The 21,768-nt window shown below is 38.2% G+C and overlaps 2 protein-coding genes and 1 pseudogene across 9 annotated transcripts in view; all 3 read left to right on the forward strand.

Annotated features, from left to right (window-relative positions):
* Positions 1 to 8,974, forward strand: part of ESRP1 (epithelial splicing regulatory protein 1) — a 48,979-nt gene extending 40,005 nt beyond the window's left edge. For 3 of the 6 annotated variants that reach the window (XM_074353253.1, XM_074353250.1, XM_074353249.1), the window contains 2 exons: positions 2,306 to 2,415; positions 7,422 to 8,974. In XM_074353253.1, coding sequence (XP_074209354.1) covers positions 2,306 to 2,396 — 91 coding nt within the window. In that variant the 3' untranslated portion in view covers positions 2,397 to 2,415; positions 7,422 to 8,974. The remainder of the gene's footprint in view (positions 1 to 2,305; positions 2,416 to 7,421) is intronic. The other 3 variants (XM_074353254.1, XM_074353252.1, XM_074353251.1) reach the window with 1 other exon arrangement.
* Positions 8,975 to 9,187: 213 nt separating this feature from the next.
* On the forward strand, positions 9,188 to 11,663 carry LOC105079630 (nuclear ubiquitous casein and cyclin-dependent kinase substrate 1 pseudogene; annotated as a pseudogene).
* Positions 11,664 to 17,850: 6,187 nt separating this feature from the next.
* DPY19L4 (dpy-19 like 4) overlaps positions 17,851 to 21,768 on the forward strand; it is a 47,741-nt gene continuing 43,823 nt past the window's right edge. The window contains exon 1 of one of the 3 annotated variants that reach the window (XM_074353127.1): positions 17,851 to 18,013. In XM_074353127.1, coding sequence (XP_074209228.1) covers positions 17,998 to 18,013 — 16 coding nt within the window. In that variant the 5' untranslated portion in view covers positions 17,851 to 17,997. The remainder of the gene's footprint in view (positions 18,014 to 21,768) is intronic. The other 2 variants (XM_074353128.1, XM_074353126.1) reach the window with 2 other exon arrangements.

Here is a 21,768-nt window from a genome sequence, read left to right on the forward strand (position 1 = left end):
TTTTTGACAAAAATGTCAAAAAAAAGGTCTCATAGTGAAAAACTGAATGACAGTGGACAAAAGTTATCTTTTGTTACTCCCTAGCTTAGCACATTCGTTCCAGAAGATATTTCTCAGAGATCAGTAGATACTTTGCTTCTTCCCTAAACAATTATGCTGTCTGTTGGAAACCCTTGCAGGGGTAAAAAAGTTACTTTCCAGACTTCACATCTGATTCACTAGATTATAAAAAGAGTAGAGACTTTTTTTACTGAAGACTATTGAGAAATTTGCTGAATCTCATGGAGAATGCATTTGAGTTTTGTATTTCCCCCATGGTTTTCCAGTTTTAGAAAGTACAAGCAAAGTTTCAGGTTTTAGTGTCGTTTGAATTAATTGCTTTTTTGTCTTGATTAATTCACTTTTATTCCATTCACACTGAGTAGAATTAAGTGGTCGTACACAAAATTGGTTATGAGAGTAAACACAGGTGCTCTTATTTTGAAGAGTACCACGGCTGGCATTTGGGGGTATTTCTAGTTTTATGGCTAAAAGATTGACATGCTTCAAAATTGAGATAAACAGATTCAAGTTGTTTTATCTTCTAGTCACCTCTAGGGAATCTTTTAAGGTTGGAGCAGATCTGGTATAATCTTCTAATTGTGTGAAGATTATACCAGACTGTGCGATGATTGTGCAAAATTATTTCATCTCAAGGCATTGGCCTTCATTTCTCAAGTGCTTGAAATTTATGAGTTGGATCAATGAGTTCGGGTTACATAGGAACTGCAGTTACCTAATTCAGTATATCAGATTATTCTTCCTTCAGCTTTGAAGTAATTACAGTGCATGCATTCAAAATCTTTTGTATCTAACCTAATTTCATATCACTTTTGCCTAAAAGCTATTATTTTCTGCCATCTTTAAGATTCCTTGCCTTCTTATTTATTTTGCCTGTTCTCAGTTATTTTCATAATAGCCACTAGCTATGAGATTCTGGATTCTTTTTAGATATGGCTTTGTCACAAGACAAAAATCAGTGGACGACTTTAAAAAAAACTGTTCTCTTAAGCATAATCTGTGTCTGTCTTTACCTGTGGTGTATTTATTGCTGTTGCTGATTTAACGGGAGGCTCTTATTTGATTTCTGGTTATTTATGATTCGTTTTACATAATTGTATAATTTGCTTGTGTAATAAGCAAATCCTTGGTAATAACTGGCTGAGGGAATGAAATCTCTTAATGGTTTCTGATTCTGTCTTTTAACATATACACGCACACACACACATATATATAAGTGTAACAGTGGCCTATGTCGTTCTTTATAAATATATTATTTTTAAATACAATTTTTGAATGTATGTTTCCCTTATCCTCAGCAAAATTCCTTCCATAAAACTACTCCAACTTAATTTTTCCGTACTTCATTTGGAGTTGTGGAGGCTCTAAAGCTGGAAAAGGCATGGATTTACAAAAAGGGAAGAATTCTGATGCTAAAGAAAAATGCAGGACACAGGTTCTGCTCTCAAATCCACATTCTTATAAAGTAAAAGCCCCTAAGTTAGGCCCATTTTGATAAATGAGATTAATAGAATGAGGATTGAGTTTATGAAGGAAAACTACTATTAAAAAACTTTAGTGATGAGGCTGTCATTCTGGTCATGAAAATAAATCTGTGTATTTTAGTTGACAGGCCTGTTACTCTGCAATGGACTCTCAGGTATCCTTATACAATTCCTTTTTCGTTTTCATTTGCTCTTTGCATTAACCTTTACTGTCAAAGGCTTTGCATTCTCAGCAGTGCTAGTTTTTGTTTTTTCTCAAAGGACTGACTTTAATCATTATCTCTTTGAGCCTCTCGCTGCTTTGCACTTGCTGCGCTACTGAGAGAATTCAGTTGATAATACAAATACATCTAACACTATTTAAAGCTCACAGTTGTTTGGAGATACTGGGTTTACTGCACAGTACCTTGAAAATAGTTGGTGCTCAAATATTTGATACCCAGTCACCCCTGTGATGTCCTGGAAACAGCAGTTAGCAAGATCTGAAGCGTTTGATGGAGTTGTGGTACGATGTTCTTCTACCCACGTGTATAATCTAACTTCCCTCCTAGAAGGGGTTTTTATGATATACAGACAGGTTAACTAAGAACTGGTGACTTGGGATTAGCAGTTACATATATGGCTTGTATCAGTGCTAATTTGTTTCCTCCAGTCTAAATGCTCTATAATTCCATTGGTAGATGTATTCAGTTGAAATACTAACCATCTGTAGTGACAGTTTGTCCATCTTTTGATCCTGTTTGTTTTAACTTGCATTTTAGTATGCAACCGAGGATGGACTTGTTCACACAAATGACCAGGCCAGGACTCTATCCAAAGAATGGGTTTGTATTTAAGGGCCCCAGCAGTTAGACCATCCTCAGAAAAGAAGGTAAGGCTCTGTGGTGTGAAAGTTAAATTACAAAGGGCCAAACAAATAGAGGTCAAGAATCTCACCGTGTTTTTTAGAAGTCAGGAGAGAGCTGCCCTCATCCCTTTATGTGAAGGAATGGAGACTGGAATTAGGCTGTCATCTAAGTAGACAGTATCTGAGCAGCATTTATGGATAACAGTGGCATGCTATTTGGGGATAAGGGAAAACTCTTCCATTTGGAAATTTAGTTACAATATCACGTGGAATACAGGTTGGGTATGCCTTTCTTTTTTTCTTCTTTCTTTTTAATTGAGATTTTAAAAATCGCACAACATAAAATTAATCATTTTAAAGCATTAAACAATTAAATGATATTTAGTGTATTCGCAGTATTGTGCAGTCACCATCTCCATCTAGTTCCAAAACATCTTTATCACTCCAAAGGAAAACCCATACCTGTTAGGCAGTCGCTCCCGATTTCCCTGCCCGTAGAACCAGCCACCAAATCTGCTTCATTTCACACATTTTTGAGGCTCATCCATGTTGTAGCTTGTATCAGAAGGTCATTCCTCTTTCTGACTGAATAATACTTCATTGTACAGCTATTCCATACTTTGGTTTTTTTCATTTATCTGTTGATGGGCGTGTGGGCTATTTCCACCTTCTAGGTATTGTAAATGTGCTGATATGAACAATGATGTGCAAATATTTGAGTATTTTTTATTCTTTTGGGTATATATTTAGGAGGAGAATCACTGAGTCATATGATAATTCTATTGAGTGGGTTACACTTTTTTTCCCTAGTTTCTTTTTTTTTTTTAAAATTGTGATTAAAAATATACATAATACCATTTGAATCACTTTTAAATGTACAGTTCGGTAGCATTAAGTACATCCACAGTGTTATGCGACCTCCACTGCCATTTAACTCCAGAGTTTTCTCATGTTCTCAAACTGAAACTCTGTACACATCACACAGTCCCCATTTCCCTCTTCCCCCGGCCTCCTGCAACCATTATTCTCTTCTCTGTTTCTATGCATTTGACTCTTCTGGGTGCCTCATAAATGGAATAACACAATATTTGTCCTTTCATGACTGGCTTATTTCACTTAGCATAATGTTTTTAAGGTTTATCTGGGTATACTTTTAAAAATATGCTTCTTTCCAAAATGACTATGAGGTTTTGTTGCCTGTCTTTCTCCTCTTCTTTTTGTTTGATTGGTTGGTTGTTTTTTGTTTTGTGTTTTCTGCTTTTTAAAAATTTTTTATTTTGTCTTTCTCCTCTTCTAAAACTAAATCTAGAGGAACAGGATCCTAATGGTTTTTGAAAATTGCCAACTCCCCCCGCCCCCACCATTAATCGAGAACCTTTCCTTAAAGGACACTGGCATTCTGTGTGAGTCACTCAAGAGAAGGAGTTAGAAAGTTAGAAAGGTCAGGAATTGGTGTGGCTTACTTCTTCATTGTTTATTATTGAGTTTGATGAAATCAGTTTGCTGGCATGTCATTTTCAAATTTTGTAACCATTTTCATGACCGAGGACCATGTGGTCTCAACCATATGGATTCTAAATTGGAAAAGAGGTTGCCGATACAGTTGTCTTTGAGAAATGATGGAGTCTTAGCCTCTCATTCTGAAGTTGTAGAAACCCCATTTCTAGGTTGGAAGTGATGATTCTCTGCCATTTTTGGCGAGATCTCAGGATGTCTTGATGCTATCAGAGCGTCATGCCCAGGCGAGGCAGTGTCGGGGGATGTTTCTAGTCTGGGTCACAGTGATGAGAGCATGTTATTCTATCCAGTTGGTATTCTCTTTGGTCCATACTTTGTCTTTCTAAATGTTCTTTATTCAACCCCTTAATGCTGTCTATGAATTTGACAAGCATACTGTCTATATGGCGAAATGAGTACATTGAATAAGAATGACTAGTAGTGGAAACTTTTGATATCACATTAGAAATGTCCTAAATTGATTATGACCGTTACTCAAAACTTCTAATTCTATCTTACGTTCATATATTTGGGATCATGATAGGATAACAAATCAGCTGCTTTGTTTAAAGTCCAGACGTTTGCATTTTCTTATTCCGATAATATCAGATTTCCACAGTATTTCTGTTAATGTCCTTTTTCTATCCCGGGATCCGGTCTGGGATTTCACATGTGGTTGGCCTGTCTCCTTAGTGTCCTCTGGTCTGTGTCAGTTTCGCACTCTTCACTTGTTTCCTGACCCTGACGGTTCTGAGGTGTACTGTTCTTGTGGGCTGTCCTTCAGTTTGGATTTGTTTGATGTTTTTCTTGTGATTAGCCTGCAGTAATGAGTATTAGGGAAGTGTACAGTAGAGGTGAAGTGCCGTTTTCATGAGCTCTCATGACACGTGCTCCCCAGGGCGTTAGCCTCACATGGCATTGCTGGGGATAGCAATTTTGATCACTTGGTAATGGCTTAGTCCATTCAGGCTGCCGTAACAAAATTCCAGACTTGGGGAGCTTATAAACAACAAACATTACTTTCTCACAGTTCTGGAAGCTGGGAAGCCCAAGATGAAGGATTTATAGTTTCCTTTGCTTTTTTTGTGAAAACTCTTGCCTGTATACTAGGTATTTTAGGAGGCTCTTGTAATGTATCAAGCCTGGCCTTGTCACAACAGTTAAGTTTTATGTGTGAAAACAAACCAAAAAAATCCTCCATGTAGCTCTCATTTGAAGAGTATGTTTTATACTTGGCCTCTTACACGTATAGTTTGGATTACTTTGTGTATTGAAAAATAATTTCCTTTTTTGGATCAATATTGTGACTAATATTTTAGTTTCTGGCCAAAACAATTCAAGGTATCTTTTGAATTTAAAAAAAAAAAAAGCTTTCAAAATTAGACAAGACTTCCCTCTCTTCCTCTTCCCACTAGCATTATAATGGCAAGAACAATGAAATAAATGATAATACATGAATTAAATGACAAACAGGCTACCAAACAAACTTTCTTTGATGAAAGAATCTGACTTAAGGGTTTTATTTTATCGTTAATATATTTAATCCTAACAAAGAAATCTCACATATGACTTATACTTTTCAGAAAAGAGATGTCAGAATTACTATGAGCAAATAAAATATTACAACTCATCAGAACTGCAGGCTCTTTTAAAGGGTTTAGTTTCCTTCCACAGGATACAACACCAGTAGCGGAAATCCAGGTATCTTTAAAGTCTTCTTTATATGTAGTGCTTTTAGTGACAGTTTAATGCAAAATACAACATTGTAAGTTTTAACACAGGTCTTACTAGAAAGGAAAGACAGACTGATGGACTTTTGCAGTTGTACCTTCAATTCTGTCTTTGCATAACAGTCTTTGTTTTTTTCCAGCTAAACGGGAATCAGAAATGTTTTCTCCTTATCTCTGTGCGATTTTCTTTTTTTGCTGGCAGCTGGGAGGCTGCAGTTTCACTGCTTAACACTAAAGTTCCATTGGATACCACTGGCATTAAAAGGCAGCTCTGAAAAGGTTAAACTTAATTTCTTCTGGACTTTTCCACATTTTCGCAAAATGTGAGGGTATAATTTTCAGCATCTACAATGGTTTCCTACTGGAATACTAACAATATGGGCTGGGTATGAGGAAGGCGGAATTCAGCAGAACTGATAACATACAGGGTGACTGACTTGCCTGGATCCAAAAGCTCACTCTGGGCCCAGCTGTCTCCATGAGGTACCCCCAGCAACTCCAGCTTTTACCACGTTTCCATTGCAAGTCCAGAAGCAAGCAGGAATTCACTTTCACTGGCCTCACTTTAAGTCCATCTCTGAAACCACTGTGGCCAAGCCATGTGAGGCTCTAGCTGGCTCTATCTGGGTTGCTTGTTGGGCTCAGTGGTGAAGTTGGCGTCTTTACGACCTTGAGATTGGGTGAGGGGCAGTTATTTAAGGAAAATTCCGGTGCTGTTGCCAAAAGAACAAAATAGACATCGGGCAATAGTGTTGTTGGCTCATTGATAGAGATTTTCTTGTCTGTACTTGGTATCCAAGGAAAAGCTTTCATAGCGTTTTAAGCTAAGTGCTAAATTATGGTCACTTTGTAAACTATTTTAAAAATGAATTCTAATAAATAAACATTTCTGGGGTATTTTGGGGGGGTTTTGTTTGTTTGTTTTTAAGTACCTGATTCTAAAACTGTACAAATTTTAGAATCTGCTTTTAAAAGTAAATCTAATCTTGACCACAATTACAAATGGGCCATATGAACAGGACTGGACCCTGAAGAGCTATTTCTATTTCTACCTTCATTTCTGTTTCTCATTTACATGTGGGAGTAGGCACATGCCAAGTTCATTTTCATTCTAAAGACTTCGTGTGGTGTGTAAGTGAAGTACTACAGTGGAACCAATTTGCACTCAAATTCTGGATCTGCCAATTATTGGCTTGATTGCTCTGTGCCTCAGTTTCCCCATTGTAAAATGGGAATATCATGGTCATCTAATAAGGTGGTTGTGAGAATGAAATAGTCCACATAAAGATTGCTTTTATCAGCTAGTCACTGACGTGTAGAGCTCATTTTGCTACAGGGTCATTCCTCAGTGCTTTTCATTGATACAAAATTTTTTTTGCAATTTCTTATACTAGAATTTAATTTTAAAAATTTGCCTTAATGGTTTATTTTTAGAGTGGTATGGAACCTCTAGTTATCAGTAAAATGCTGTGGTAACTTGGGGACCCAGAATAAGGAATGAATGAAATAATCTCTTCACAAATATATTGGGTCAAATGGGGAGGTGAAAACGTTACCCCATGCATGATAGCATAAAGGGCAGGGTGTTGTGGAAATGCCAGTATCACATACATTTCACTTGCCAGCACTCTACTCCCTGAGGATTTGCTGTGCAAATGCCGATTATGTCTGTAAAATAAAAATTTGGACTACCTTAAGGTTTTTTTAAAGACCGTTTGGAATTCAGAATCTCTTTTTCTATAGCTACTAAGAATTGTAACATTTAGAGATTGTAATATTTCCTTTTGTTCATTTTTTTTTCAGTGTTTGAAAGATGCATGGTGATCCTGAAACCATCAGACATAAGACAACTTCTAGCAACTTCAGGGGAAGTTTGTCTACACTCAGGCTGCAGTATTTTCAGCAAACATGATTGGACATTGGACCTGCACCCTATCTTTTGGTGGAGTGAAAAATTTGAGCCAGTGAAGCCAAATCCTTAGAGCAAGCAGCATGCCTGGCTCCCGTCTGATTGCGAGTCAGCATTTAAAATGTGAATTTGAAATCAGATGTCTCCATTACTTCCAGCTAATGTGGCATCATAGGTGTGTCCTAAAATTTTAAGTCTTGGGGGAAAAAATAACTCCACTAGTGTCAATCAGCTCCATCAAGAACTCTGTTATGGAATCTTCATGTGGTGGGTTCCCACTCCTTTCTCTCCATCTCCCTGTCTTCTGCACAGCCACGCCCTCTTCCTAAGTAACTCAAGAATAAGGTCGAAATACTTAAACCACAAGCTTAACAAAAAGAAATAAAACCAATATTTTCCCAGTCTCTTGGCCATCATGATATCTTACAATTAAACCAACGAAAACTATTTTTCAAACACCTGGGAATAAATGAGGAGAAATGGAACACCCACCACAAAACATACATGGTTCAAAAGTAGGACTTTTTTCTCAGCAGGTACCAGTTGTAAATAAGAATGAACGAGGGGCCAAAATGCGAAACCAAAAATAAAGCAGCTACATGTAGTTAGTAATTTCTAGTTTGAATTGTAACTGAATATTGTGGCTTCATATGTATTATTTTATACTGTACTTTTTCCCATTATTGATGGTTTGGACTTTAATGAGAAACTCTATAGTTTTTAATACTGCAAAAGTGAGAATATTTGAACAGTATATTCTAGAAAGCAATATACTAACTGAAGTGAATGCTTGTATATATTAAGATAGCCTTAAACCTTTTTCTCTAATGCCTTAACTGTCAAATAATTAAGACTTTTAAAAGCATAGGATTATAGTCAGCATGCTAGACTGAGAGGTAAACACTGATGTGGTTAGAGCAGGTATGGACGCTGTCAGTGTTTAGCACTATGTGTTTAGCTGTGTTTATGCTACAAAAGTGCAATATTAGACACTAGCTAGATAGTACTGCTGCCTCGTGTAACTCCAGAGAGGAAGACAGGATTTGATTAACTGAGCTCACATGTTTAAGTTACTCACATTGTCCTTAGCTTGGATGCGACGCCATGCCGATTTATGTGGCTGCTATTTTTATTTACTTTGCATTACTTTGATCAACACCTTGAATGGAGAGCCAAACATTCCCTCTTCACTGACCAGCAATGGCCCTTTCACTGCAGTAAGAAAGAAAAAAAGAAAGAAAGAAAAAGAAACAAACCATTTTGTGTGAAAATTGGTGATAACTGGCACTTAAGATCAGAAAAATAGTTCTTTATACTTGCTGCCTTAAGATGCTGTCTGCCCGAAGTTCTGAGAGACTTTCAGATAGGCGGTAATACTTACTACAGTACTACTGAGTTTTTGTAGAATTGTTACATTTGATAATAAAACTTACCTGTTTAATCTCAATGTTTGCATTCTGTTTTGTTATTAAAGGAGTGGTAATGGTGTCATGGTGGAGGGGATGGTGGGCAAGCCAGCTTTCCCTGAGGTGTAAGGTCTTTTCCTAGGTTACCAGAAGTGTTTGTAAAAGCTATCAATGATTAATATACTCCAGTGACAGCCCAAACAACCACCCCTAGAGCATAAATCATTGAGACTTTGGTTTTGAAATTAACCGTTATGGTGGTCATAGAGAGGTATTAATATTTGGTCCTTGCATCTTATGACAAGGGCTCTATTTGCTTGACAAGTTGAAAACCTATTCAAGCCACATAAAACATTTTTTAAAAGTCACATAATACGAGCTAGAACTTTAGTGTCTCTGAATTCCACACACTTCTTCCAATTACTCTCTTTGCTAATACTGAGTTCTTCATTATTTCCTCTAATCCAAATTCTATCCATTCTTTAGAACCCAGGTTAAGTCTTGCCTGACTTCCACCAAAGGCAGGAGGTAAACCTGTATTTCCCTCAATGTCAAGTGCACTTCTACATAAATGCCTCTGTTCACCAAATGAAGTCTAGTTCACCTGGGACAGTTTTTCAGTCCCAGCCTTTGCCAATGTCATTTATAAAGATGATGCAATTGCTTTTAATTTTGTGCTTCAGCATTGGCGCTCTGCCATCCGTGAGGATGGAGGCAAGCTGAGCTTCTGCCCCTTGTTCCTCTGGGTTTTGATGTCTTTGGCAGGCATTTCATGTTGCCCAGGCTACTGCTTGCCTTCAAGAAAAACAGGTTGCCTGGGCCAAGGGGTTTTCCTATTTACCTCCATGAAGTAGTACCTCTTGTAGCTGCTCTCCATGACAGAAAGGAAACAGGCAGTCAGGAGGGTACAGGGTGGAGTAAGGTAGATGGGGAGGGAAGAGAGGGAGAATAAAGAGGACCTGAGTATATAAAAGTCCTTCAAGGTCCATCTCTTAGGTTTATACTTAATTACACAATTTCTCTTCTCTCTGCTTCCCCCAGCAATTTGGGGGAGGGGATTTTTCACATACACAAAAGTAGATAGAATAATGGACACCGTGTCTCCATCCAGCTTCAACAATTATGAACTCAAGGCCAACATTTCCTATAGATCGATTATATAATCAATTATATAACATTATATATAGGATTACATATAATCCTATGGATTATATTCCTTTCCACTTTCCCAACTGTTGTATTATTTTGAAGCAAATTCTATACGTCAAGTTTAAAACTGGACCACTGCAGGAAGTGCTCTTAATGAGAAGAGGAGAAGGATCAATAGAACTGCACTGGTAAAAATAATTTGGTTTCTGGATGTCTTCTGTTCAAGGTTGAATCTCTAGGGCTGTGCTTGGTAATCCATTCCCTAGTCCATGTGCTAATGTGAGACACAGACTAGACAGGAGGTGATGTAATCTTTGAGGACTGGAAGGTCACCAGGATGAAATGTGGGAGTAAGAGAGCACTGAGCGGATGCTGTGGGGAGAAAATTGTTTTTCTACATTTTTGCAGCCTCCTTTTGTGTTACGTGAGATCTTGAAGGCCAAGATCCCACGATATGGGCCTAGGAATAAAAGGTTCTGAAACAAACTACTTGACTTGCCCCTAGCTTAGACTAAAGTAAAGGGCAAATGTCCATATTCAATGTACTTCCCCTCAATTCCTTTATGTGGAAGGTGGAGAGATATTTAGGGTCCAAACTCAAGCTGGTAATCATTACCTTGGATGAGTGTACTATAAGCTACAACAGCAATAACAAAAAAAATCCCACCAAGAATATGTACACTCAACAATAAAAAGCATACATTGGTTAAATAAATCTTTACAACAACCTGTTACGGTAGGTTCCATCATTATTATTTTTAGAGACCAGGAAATTGAAGTGAAGGTTAAGTAATACCCATTATGCTTGCACAGAAAGTTAAGGAGAGGGTCTAGAAGCTAAAGTAAGATCTGGAGACGGGCTGATGTGATTGGCGATCTCAGATGCAACTTACCTGCTCTGGCTGTCTTCGTAGCATTGCACAACTGTAGTTCATTGTTACAGTCACAGAGCAGGGCCCCACAGTGTTCCCTTGGTCTGCCTGTTGACTTGGTTGCCAGCATGCCATTCATTCAGCAGCTGAATTATTCAGTAGCTACATATTGTTGCTGTTCTAAAAGTGAAGGTTACAGGATCAACCCAAAGAGGAACACACCAAGGTACAAAAGGACAGTGAAGATGAAAAAGATCATAAAAATGTGCTCCAGCAACAGCAGGCAGCCTGTAAAGCAGCCTTTCAACAGAGAGATGCTCATGAAAGATGTGGGCAGTGAAGAACAAGGAGACGAGGATGAGGCACCATTCCAGGAGAGTTCTGGCAGTGTTGAGGATTTCCCAATGGAAGACGATGATGACAGTGACTGTGGCAGTTCAAAAAAGAAAAACAAAAAGATGGTTAAGAAGTCCAAACCTAAGAGAAAAGAAAAGAAAATGCCCAAACCCAGGCAAAAGGCCACAGTGATGCCAAGTCCCGTGAAAGGCAAAGGGAAGGTGGGTCACCCCACAGCTCCAAAGGCATCAAAGGAAAAGACTCCTCCCAAAGAAGAAGACGAGGAACCAGAAAGCGCTCCAGAGGAGAGAACACGGGCAAGACGTCTGGGGACGAAGGGTCTGAAGATGGATCCCAGTCTGGGGAGGACTAGAAGTGATAATGGTTTGGGGAGAGACTTTATTTTTAAAAAAGAAGGGAAAAAAAGAAGAAGAAAGGAAAAAAGAGGAAAAAAAAGAAAGCCTACTTAAGTTAGAATATGGTTTTGGCTATGGCTTGATTCTGGGGCTTTCAATGCTTTTTTTCCTTTTGTTGAAAATAACATTCTCTCTTTCTCTTTCTTTAAGAAAACCATTATATGTTTAATTTACCCTTTTTTGTCTATTGGTCTTCTTTTTGTCACCATTCCTGCCCCCCCCACCCCCACCCCGCTTTCCCAATGAAAGCCATGTCAAATTAATCACTGGAAAAGAAAAAAAAAAAGTGAATTTTTATCAGTGGGGAACAAAGCTGCTGATTACACCCTTAAATTTAAGCCAGTGTTTTATAACTGAAACCTATATGATAGTAGAGCTAAACACTAGAAACATATTTTTAAAAAACTCAATGAGAATTCTCAACTTGTTCGGAAGGGCTCTCAGCCTTTTTTTGTGTGAGTCATCCTTCCTTACCTGATGGTGTTCCTCAGGGTTTTTTCCTCAGCCACCTTCTCTATTCTCTGGGCAAACTCACTTGTTTACTTCCACACTTCTCCTCAGAGTTACAGACTTCTGTACCCAAAAATGCAATGGACATTTCCATTTGGATGTCTCCCCAGGCATCTCAAATTCAACATGTTAAAACAGAACATATGCGGGGGTGCGGGGTATAGCTCAATGGTAAAGCACAAGCCTAGCAGGCGTATGGTCCTGGGTTCAATCCCCGGTACCTCCATCGAAACAAACAAACAAACAAACAAACTGAATCACCTTTCACCTCCCCTCCCAAAAAAGAACGAGCACTACCAGATGTTAAAGTTAAGAAAGTAATTCTTAGCATCCTCTCCTCACCATCCTGGTCACCAGTATCTCTTGCTTGTTTTTGCCTCAGTATTGGACTCCTTGCATCAAATTCTGCTTTCCTCTATTGCCAGAAGGCTTTTTTTAAAAGAACAATCTTTTAAATTAAAAACACTGATCTTTGACACAACATTGTAAACTAACTATACTTCAATAAAAAACAGAGATCTGATTACCTTTTTTAAAAACACTTATTAAGCTGTTATTAAGATATAAAAAGTTGGACTTATTTAATGTATACAACTTGGTGAGTTTGGAGATAAGTATACACCAGCAAAAACATCACCACAATCAATGCCACAAACATCCATCACCTCCAAAAAATTTCCTCCCCCCCTCTTTTATTTGTGTGTGTGTGATAAGAACACAACAAAATGATCACACGTTCTTAAAATCTTTTAATTAAAGGTTTCTATTTGCTAGAGGGCAAACCCCACACCTGGACGACTGCATGGTATTGCTTGAGCTGACTCCTGCCCACCTCTCGAGCATTTCCAAAGTGCTCTTCCCTCACCTATACTTTGTTGTACTTCTTCCGGGTCTCTGCAAGAGTGATGCACTTTTAGTCTTTGTTTCCTCTGCCTGAAACACATTTTTTTTTCTTTATTCCTCACTTTATTACCTACTATGCAGAAGAAATCTTCCTTTTGAGGAAGGCCTTTCCCAAGTCACGAGATGCTGTAAGATCTCCGTGTAGTCAGCTCCCCATGTCATAACTTTCATCAAGGTAAACTGTACCTTCTTTCCCACTGTATCCTTAGTGACTGGACTGCTTGGGATACATATAAGAAATATTTGTTGAATGAACTAATTTAGCTTCACTCCTGCAGATGAAAACGAATGCAGTCTACACAGTTTTCTTTTAAGGATGTTTATAAATTTAAATGTTGCTCAAAAGCAAAAATTGTGGGGTTTTTTAGAACTATTTTTTAAAATGCTTAAATGTTAGTATTCATCTAGTTATTAATGGTTTGCTTTTTACATTGAAGTACAAACTCTGAGAGTCAAATTTTATATTGAAATACACATCCAAAGAGAGAGTTCGGTGTGAAATTTACCTAAATATGATTCTGGGAGCTTCTGCCATGTCGGGACTCAGATTACTACTGGCTTTTCAGGGTCTTATTCTCAACAAAAGTGGTACAGGATTTTAAAAATTTATCTGTATTTAAGTTATGTGAAAATTGATGAACAGGTTTTATTTTTAACCATATTTTTTTAAAGAAAAATATCATGGCAATTACCCTGTTACACATAAATTGTTATGGTGATGTCATAATTTTGGTGGGAAATTTTTCATCCCCCCACAATCACTGTATCCTTCTGGTTTTAATACACCTATAATTTGGAAGTGTGATTAATCCTCAGCACAACAGGTCTAGATATGCCTGGTCCATCCTGTGTCCACTAGCTACGCTTCTGAAAGAAGAGAGGAAGGAATCTTGTTCCAAAGTCGGCAACCTTTGTCTACTGAAGTAGAAGCTTTGCCTGGGAAAATCTTGATCACAGGCCGCTTAGTACCAATAATGCTTTGCTTTATTTATGAGCATTATTTCATATGACTAATTTGGTTAAAAAAAAAAAAATCAAAACCAAAAAAAACTCTTCCTGGAAGATTTTTAACTGTAGGAAAAAACATACTTTAGAAAATGTCCTAAGATGCTTAATATGATCAATTCAAAAATATTTAAATAGAAGACACATTGTTTAATATGTCCCACTGGGGAGGATTATATAGATCCCAGTTTGACTCTGTTGCTTTGTATGATTGTAGTTCTCCCAGTCAGTGGCCAGTGGGGAAGAAAGACAGCAGATCCTTATGAGTGATAATGGAGCAAATGTATTCAGAAGGCACTGAGGCATAGCTTCAAACAACAAGGAACAAGAGAGGCCTGCTTGAGAAACAACTGTAGGAGAGACTGACAACACAGTCCCTTGTCCCCTTTTTTACAGAAAAGGCATAGGAAAAAAATTTTCATCTACAGTCAGAATTAGAACTAGAAACAAATGCAGACAAGAAGAGCTTCAAATCAAAGGATAGTTCTCATGGATGGTGCAAAATATATAACTTATCATGTTGGTCTTCTAAGCCACACCTATGGCTAATACTATTTACTGTCAACAGCTCTTAAGTCAGTTCCCAAAATATTTGTCTGCAACATGTTTCAAGGAATTGAAAGAATAGGACAAAACACAACCAATATACAAGCCAGAATATAATGGCGGTAAGGGTATTACGTGTTTTCAAAGACAACTTGATCATATTTGGTTCAGACTTCACAAAGGAAATGGTGCTGAGAATAATTTAAATATGTTAATCATTAAAATTAAGATAATTAAGATTTTATTATATAATAGAGATGAAACAGAATTCTGTAACTTAAATAAAAGAAAAGCTGAGCTAATGCAAAGACTTCACACTAGGTATTCTGTTACTAATTATAAGATGAAGCATTTGACAGAAGAATGTTTTTGAAACAGGCTTTGCCTGTATTTTTTTGGTTTTAAGTAGGTAAGTCTTCAGGGGCTTTTGTTTTATATTCTTCTCATATCCTGGCAGCAAATTGTACTTGGCACATGGAAAGCACATGATTAATTTTAAAATAGAAACCTCAGGAATCATTTTCAACTCATCATTTATCACATCTAATTTGTCATTAGGCCCTGTAGATTTTACCCCCAGCATCTTTTGAGTCCATTCTCTTTGAACATCTTTATTTACACCGCCTTATTCCAAGCTTTTATTTCTTAACCCAGTTTACTACAATAGCCACTTAATCTACATTTTCTTAAAGACTTAACTTCTTAAAACAAAGAGTATTTCACATCAATCCCTAAAAATACCTACTGCCTTCCAAAGGGGTCAACAAGCTTCTAGAGGTGGCAGAAAATCGTATCATTCTATGAGAGTAGAGTGTAAACAAAAGACCGAAAATTTAAAGTATTTAGGATATTCTCCCATGAGGTGGAGTTCTGCCCGCTTATCAATCTGAAAAGTAGGACACTGAAATCTGCTGCCCATGTCCACGGGCTCCTGTAGTTTTTTAATGACCACACGTTCTATTCTCTGTCTGCTTTGACCCAGGTCTTTCTTTTCTTTTTTTTTAATTGAAATACAGTCAGTTACAATGGATCAATTCTGGTATAGAGCACAATGTCCCAGTCATGCATATTCATACATATATTTGTTTTCATATTCTTTTTCGTTAAAGGTTACTACAAGATATTGAACTTGTAGGTTCAATACAAGGTTGAAAGGTTACTACATTGATATTGTTATACAGAAGAAATTTTTAAAAAATCTACTTTTATATATAGTAGCTAACATTTGCAAATCTCAAACTCCCAGATTTATCCCTTCCCACCCCCCTTTTCCTGGTAACCATAAGATTTTTACTATGTCTGCAAGTTTGTTTCTGTTTTGCAGATGAGTTCGTAGTATCCTTTTTTTCCTTTTTTTTTTTTAAGATTCCACATATGAGTGATATCATATGGTATATTTCTTTCTCTTTCTGGCTTACTTCACTTAGAATGATGATCTCTAGGTCCATCCATGTTGCTGCAAATGGCATTATTTTATTCTTTTTTATTGCTGAGTAGTATTCCATAGTATAAATATAACACAACTTCTTTATCCAGTTATCTGTCGATGGACATTTAGGTTGTTTCCATGTCTTGGCTATTGTATATAGTGCTGCTGTAAACATTGGTGTGCATCTGTCTTTTTGAATTAGAGTTCCCTCTAGATATATACCCAAAAGTGGGATTTCTGGATCATATGGTAAATCTATTTTTAGTTTTTTGAGGAATCTTCATACCATTTTCCATAATGGCTGCACCAAACTACATTCCCGCCAGCAGTGCAGGAGGGTTCCCTTTTCTCCACAGCCTCTCCAGCATTTATCATTCATGGACTTTTGGATAATGGCCATTCCGACTGGTATAAGGTGATACCTCATAGTTTTCATTTGCATTTCTCTGATAATTAGTGATTTTTGAGCATTTTTTCATGGGCCTATTGGCCATTTGTATGTCTTCATTGGCGAATTATTTATTTAGGTCTTCTGCCCATTTTTGGATAGGGTTGTTTGGGGCTTTTTTTGTTATTAAGTTGTATGAGCTGTTTATATATTATGGAAATTAAGTCTTTGTCAGTTGCATCATTTGCCAATATTTTCTCCCATTCTGTAGGTTGTCATTTTGCTTTGCTTATGGTTTCCTTTGCCGTGCAAAAAAGCTTGACCCAGGTCTTTTCTGGGCAACTGATACATTCCACCGTGTTTCTAACTCCTCGTCCAGTGTCGTTTGTCAGGCAAAATATATTCACAGGCAACCAAAGGCATAAGAAGAGTTCCTGGAACTGTTTTTGCACAGCACTGAAAATTGATAGCTTCTCCTCAAATATCCTAACTTGATAAAGATACTATTAGGAGAGTCTTGCTACCTGCTAAGAATGGGACTTCCATAATTACCCCATGACTTCAGTAAATTCTTGTTTTCTTTTTTCCCTCTCATTCTAAAATGGGCATTTTGTCAGTTCCTAAATTTACTTCCTGGTACTGTTCAGGAGTGGAGGAGGGAGGCCCTGGTACGTTTAATGCCGGATATAATAAAAGTGAAGACAAACAGTATAACAAGTTAAAACTATGTTCCATCGCTGTGAAATATCTAAATGCACCCTCGTCCTCGCGCATTGACCCTAGTGTTACTGTTTTTGAAGAAATATCATGAAATGTAAATGCATCTGTTTAACCACTTTGGGTGGTGAAACACACTAAAAATACAGGCTTCTTTCTTGTAATGGTCAAGTGGCCTACTACACCAACGCGCAAACCCAGAGCGGCCGCGCCCTGAAATCACCCTGGGGATGCAGGAGCCGTGGGTTCCAGTTCTGGCTCTGACTAGCTTTGTGACTTAACACACTCGCTGGACCTCAGTTTTCTCTCGGCAAAATGGGGCGGGGATGCGGGGCTGGATCTGGATAGTCTCTGACTCCCGGAGTAGAATCATCGAAGTCCCGGAAAGCAAGCTCGGGCTCCCACCTTTTTGGTGAGAACGGGCGGGGGCACAGACTACTGCAGCGGGACCCCCGGGCTCCCCTTCCTGGGGGTGGAGGGCGGGTATTGGGCGGGGGGAGCGGGCTCCCAGCACCAGTCGTGGGCGGAGCCACCCGCGTCGGACCGCCTCCCTGCCCGCGCAGGCCCTGGCGCGCCGGCGAAACGCTCCGGCCGCCCCCCGCTCCCGGCACTCTGGTTCCCCGGCCGCCCGGGGGGACGCGGTTGGCGGCGACACCGGAGGGGGGCGGGTCAGGAAGTGGGGGCGCGGCGGCCGGGAGCGGGCCTGGGGCGGCCGAGGGCTTCGGCGACGCGGAGGGCTGGAGACTCCGGGCCGCGCGGGAGCCGGAGGGGCGCCCCGGCCTCCGCGGAGACGATGGCGGAGGAAGAAGGTGACCGTCCCGGGGTCCGGCGCACCAATTGTCGCCCGAGGTCTCGGGGAAGACGGAGGGGGCGGGAGGGGCCCTGAGGCCTGGGCGGCGGGTAGCCGCGGCGGGCGGGCGGGCGGGAAAGCGGGGCGGCGCGGGGCGGTGTGCGGGGAAATTCAGGAGAGGAGTAAATGGCCCGAAGTTGTGTCGGCCCGAGTAGGGAGCAAAGGTAGAGCTTCAAGTTGGGAATCGGGTAGGAAGAGAAAAAGCCAAGGTGGGAGTGGTTGAGAGGGAGGGGTGTGAGCACATGATTGATGCGATGGGAGACTTTATTTGGTTTCGAAGAGGTAAATGTAGGTACTGAGTGCACATTCGAAAGTGATAGTTGTTTGACCAAACGCCCATCAGTCTGAGTTCTCTCTGTGGATTCTGACGAATACAGAGTCACCACGGATGAGAGGAGCCACACGCCAAGGGGACGAAAAGAGGCAAGAGTTTGAGATAAACATGGTCAGGTGAATTGGGAGGGGATGAACAAGCAGAAACTGAAGACGGTCAAGTTCACTTACAGGTTTGGGGGAGATGGCAGGAGGAGGAAGGATGTAAGTGGTTTTCGGGGGATCAAGAAGCCAGAAGTGTCTCGAGGGTGAAAGTGGGTGGCCTGGAGAAAGCTTTTCAAAGCCCCTAGAGGGCCAGTGCCAAGAAAATTAATTCACTTAGAGTATTTATTCATAGACATTGATTTCTTCATTGAAATTGATAGGTATAAGAGAAAAATGGGGAGTTGTGAGGAACTTAGCTAGTGATAGATATTCTAGGAAACACTGATTATAATATCTTCATGATATCCATACTGTTGTCAGGCACAGATTTATGTAGACTGAGTAGTTAAGATTTTTCATTCTTTTAGAAAACATGGCTTTTTACCTTACTGAGGGGGGTTGTGAATGTGATCTAGTTAGTTTTAAGCCTTACTGAACTTACAAGAGTGCAAGGAGGAAGTTCCAAGAATTCAGTGGAAAGCAAGTTTTAAAAAATTGATTTTAAGAAGTGTTTGCTGCACTGTGACTTGCTGCTCTGTCCCTGTGCTTACACTTGTTCACATGTGCCTTCTCTTCCTTGAATTTTCAGTGTTAAACCTGATCTAAATTTAAGACACTCTACCTAAAAACAGCTTCAAAACCAAAACGCTTTGTAATTGGTAAGGAAGTATGTAATTCCATTTGTCACCTTGGTTTTATCTTTGGTTGCAGTATACGTAATACATTTTTTGATATTTTTAGCTTTTCTGACTAATTACAAATCCGTAGGGGTAGGTTGATAAGCCAGTGTATGTTTCCATGAGCAATTTCATGCTTAAGTTAAAGCATGAAAAAACTAATACTGCAATACTAAAAGTCTTTAATATTATATATCATGCAAAGGACACGTTGTTTTAGGAGGTTAAAGTTATACCTAACTAAATGATGTGATATGGGACCGATTAAAAAGACCATTTACATTCTGTGATATAAAATGAAAAATGATTTTTGTAGAATTACAGATAATCCAAAGCAATGAAATACATCTTATATGGAACAATGAATGGATTTCAGTTTTGTAAAATTATAGTTTCATTCAACAATTTTTTTAATGCCATAAATATTTGGTTATCTGCTATGTTAGGTGCTGGGATATAATAGTCAACATTGAATGAGTAATTAAATTCTCATTTTTATAATCTAATAATGATGCTTATAGCAAACACGTCTGTGTGCTAGTCATTATTCTAAGTACTTTCCATTTATTAGGTACTCTACTTTTTTTCAAGATACGTTATTTTTTGTTCACTGTATTAAAATTAAACTAAATTGTCTATTTTACTTATACCCAAATGTTCTCTATATTGCTTTTTGCTTATTTTTCCCATTCACTTGGATTCTCTTCATTGTCCTGCGTTTTCTCTAAATAAATACTCTTTGGGAATCTCTTCTTTTGTTGCTATAGTGGGTCATGGTATTTATATTTGTGTTTCCTGGAAGAAATGTTAAAACAAAGAAAGAAGTGACAACCTTGAGTAGAAAGCAGTATTAACACTGCACTTGGAAACTGCTAGGTGTATTTGCAAGCCTGTTTGTAGCCCTGTTAGCTATCTCATGTGAGGAGCACTGGGCCAGAGACTGAAATAGCAGGTTATTTTGGTGACTATGTTATCATTTTTATTTAGTTTGACTTTTTCTTTACAATGCAAAAAGTATAAGATAGTGAAAAGGAAACCTGAACTCTATCCCAGAGCTTTGTTTTCAGAACTAATAATCTAGTTTGTGTCTTGCTTTGGCCTTTGTTGCTTATCTACCTTTCTGGGTGTTGTTTATCAGTTATGAAGTTATAAGATCAATATAGAGGAAATGAGGTAAAATTTACATCCAGTCAGTTTTGTTTTATCGCGACAGGCAAAAAATTAGTTTTGGGGACAAGGTTGACGATATTGGTTAAAAACAATACTGTATTTCCCACTGTTTGCTCCCACAGTTCAATGCCTCTGAGATTGGCATGTCTTAAAATCAGTACATATCTTTAAGATGGTAGTGTTTTTTCCCCCTTGAAATACTATCAGTTAAAATGTATGGCATCTTAGAATCAAGAAAATATAGTATAGATCTTTTATAGATTGTTTATTTGTATGATAAACATTGCTAACATAGATTCTTGAGAGATGACAGATTAAGATATGTATACTTCATAAATTATTTGGGGTTCTATGCAAAATTTTTGTGTAAATTGTACTTTTATAAATAAAATCCATTTATGTGCACAGAGAACACTATTAAAGTCCCTGTACGGTGATTCGTTTTATAGGGACTTTTTTTATATAAATCAAAGAGAAATTTATTTTTTAAAAAGGAAAGTGATAACTTTTCTAAAGAACACTTTTTTAATGTGAATGTCCCCTTCCTTCCCAATTTGTCTGTGTCTTAAATATGTGCTTTTAGACTCTGTCTAATAAGAAAGCCCTATCCTGTTGGTCACGTAATTTGTTACCTACCTCAACAGATTTATTAACTTGATTTCTGAAATTACCCAATTAAATTTTTTCAAAAATCCAATACTATCAATGTGTTTATTCATGCGTAACTACTACGTAAACATCTGTGGTTATATTTTTTCCTTGCATTCGTTTTGAACAAAATTAAAAACAATAACTTGCATCTGAAAACTTCATTTGGCTTTACGTAAATCTTCATTCTTGTTGACTGCTTCTAACTTCTGGTTTAACCTGTAGCAGGGGAAAATTAGAAGGGAATCATGAAGAAGGAATATATAAGTATTTATTAGTTGTCTCAGATTTGTATGCAGAAATGGTCAAAATCCATGGTATGGCTTTTCTAATGTCATTTTCTAATGTACTTACTGGCTTTACTGCTTAACATGACTGTAAAATAAATGATAGATAGTATAGAAATGGTTAAAAATTAGTCAGACAGTATCTAACTAAATAAACAATATATTTTCCCTCCTCTTTTTAGACTCTTTTCATAGCCTTAAGTCATTACTAAGAGAAAAGAAAAAACTCTTCTCTGCTTCTATAAAGAGATAGATTCTTGCACCACCTTAAACCTTGAAAGGCCATCATAGTGTCCTGTATGTACACGACATTCATAGTCCACCTCATAAGAATTAGAGGGAGGAAAAGTAGTTAAGTTGAATATAGTAAATTCCTGTTTAATTTGGATTTACTGGTTTGGAGGTACTTTCTGCATTACATTTTTTTAAATAGAAAAAGATATAGGAAGAGTAGA

The sequence above is a fragment of the Camelus bactrianus genome, chromosome 25 (assembly GCF_048773025.1).
Source record: "Camelus bactrianus isolate YW-2024 breed Bactrian camel chromosome 25, ASM4877302v1, whole genome shotgun sequence".
Lineage (NCBI taxonomy): Eukaryota > Metazoa > Chordata > Mammalia > Artiodactyla > Camelidae > Camelus > Camelus bactrianus.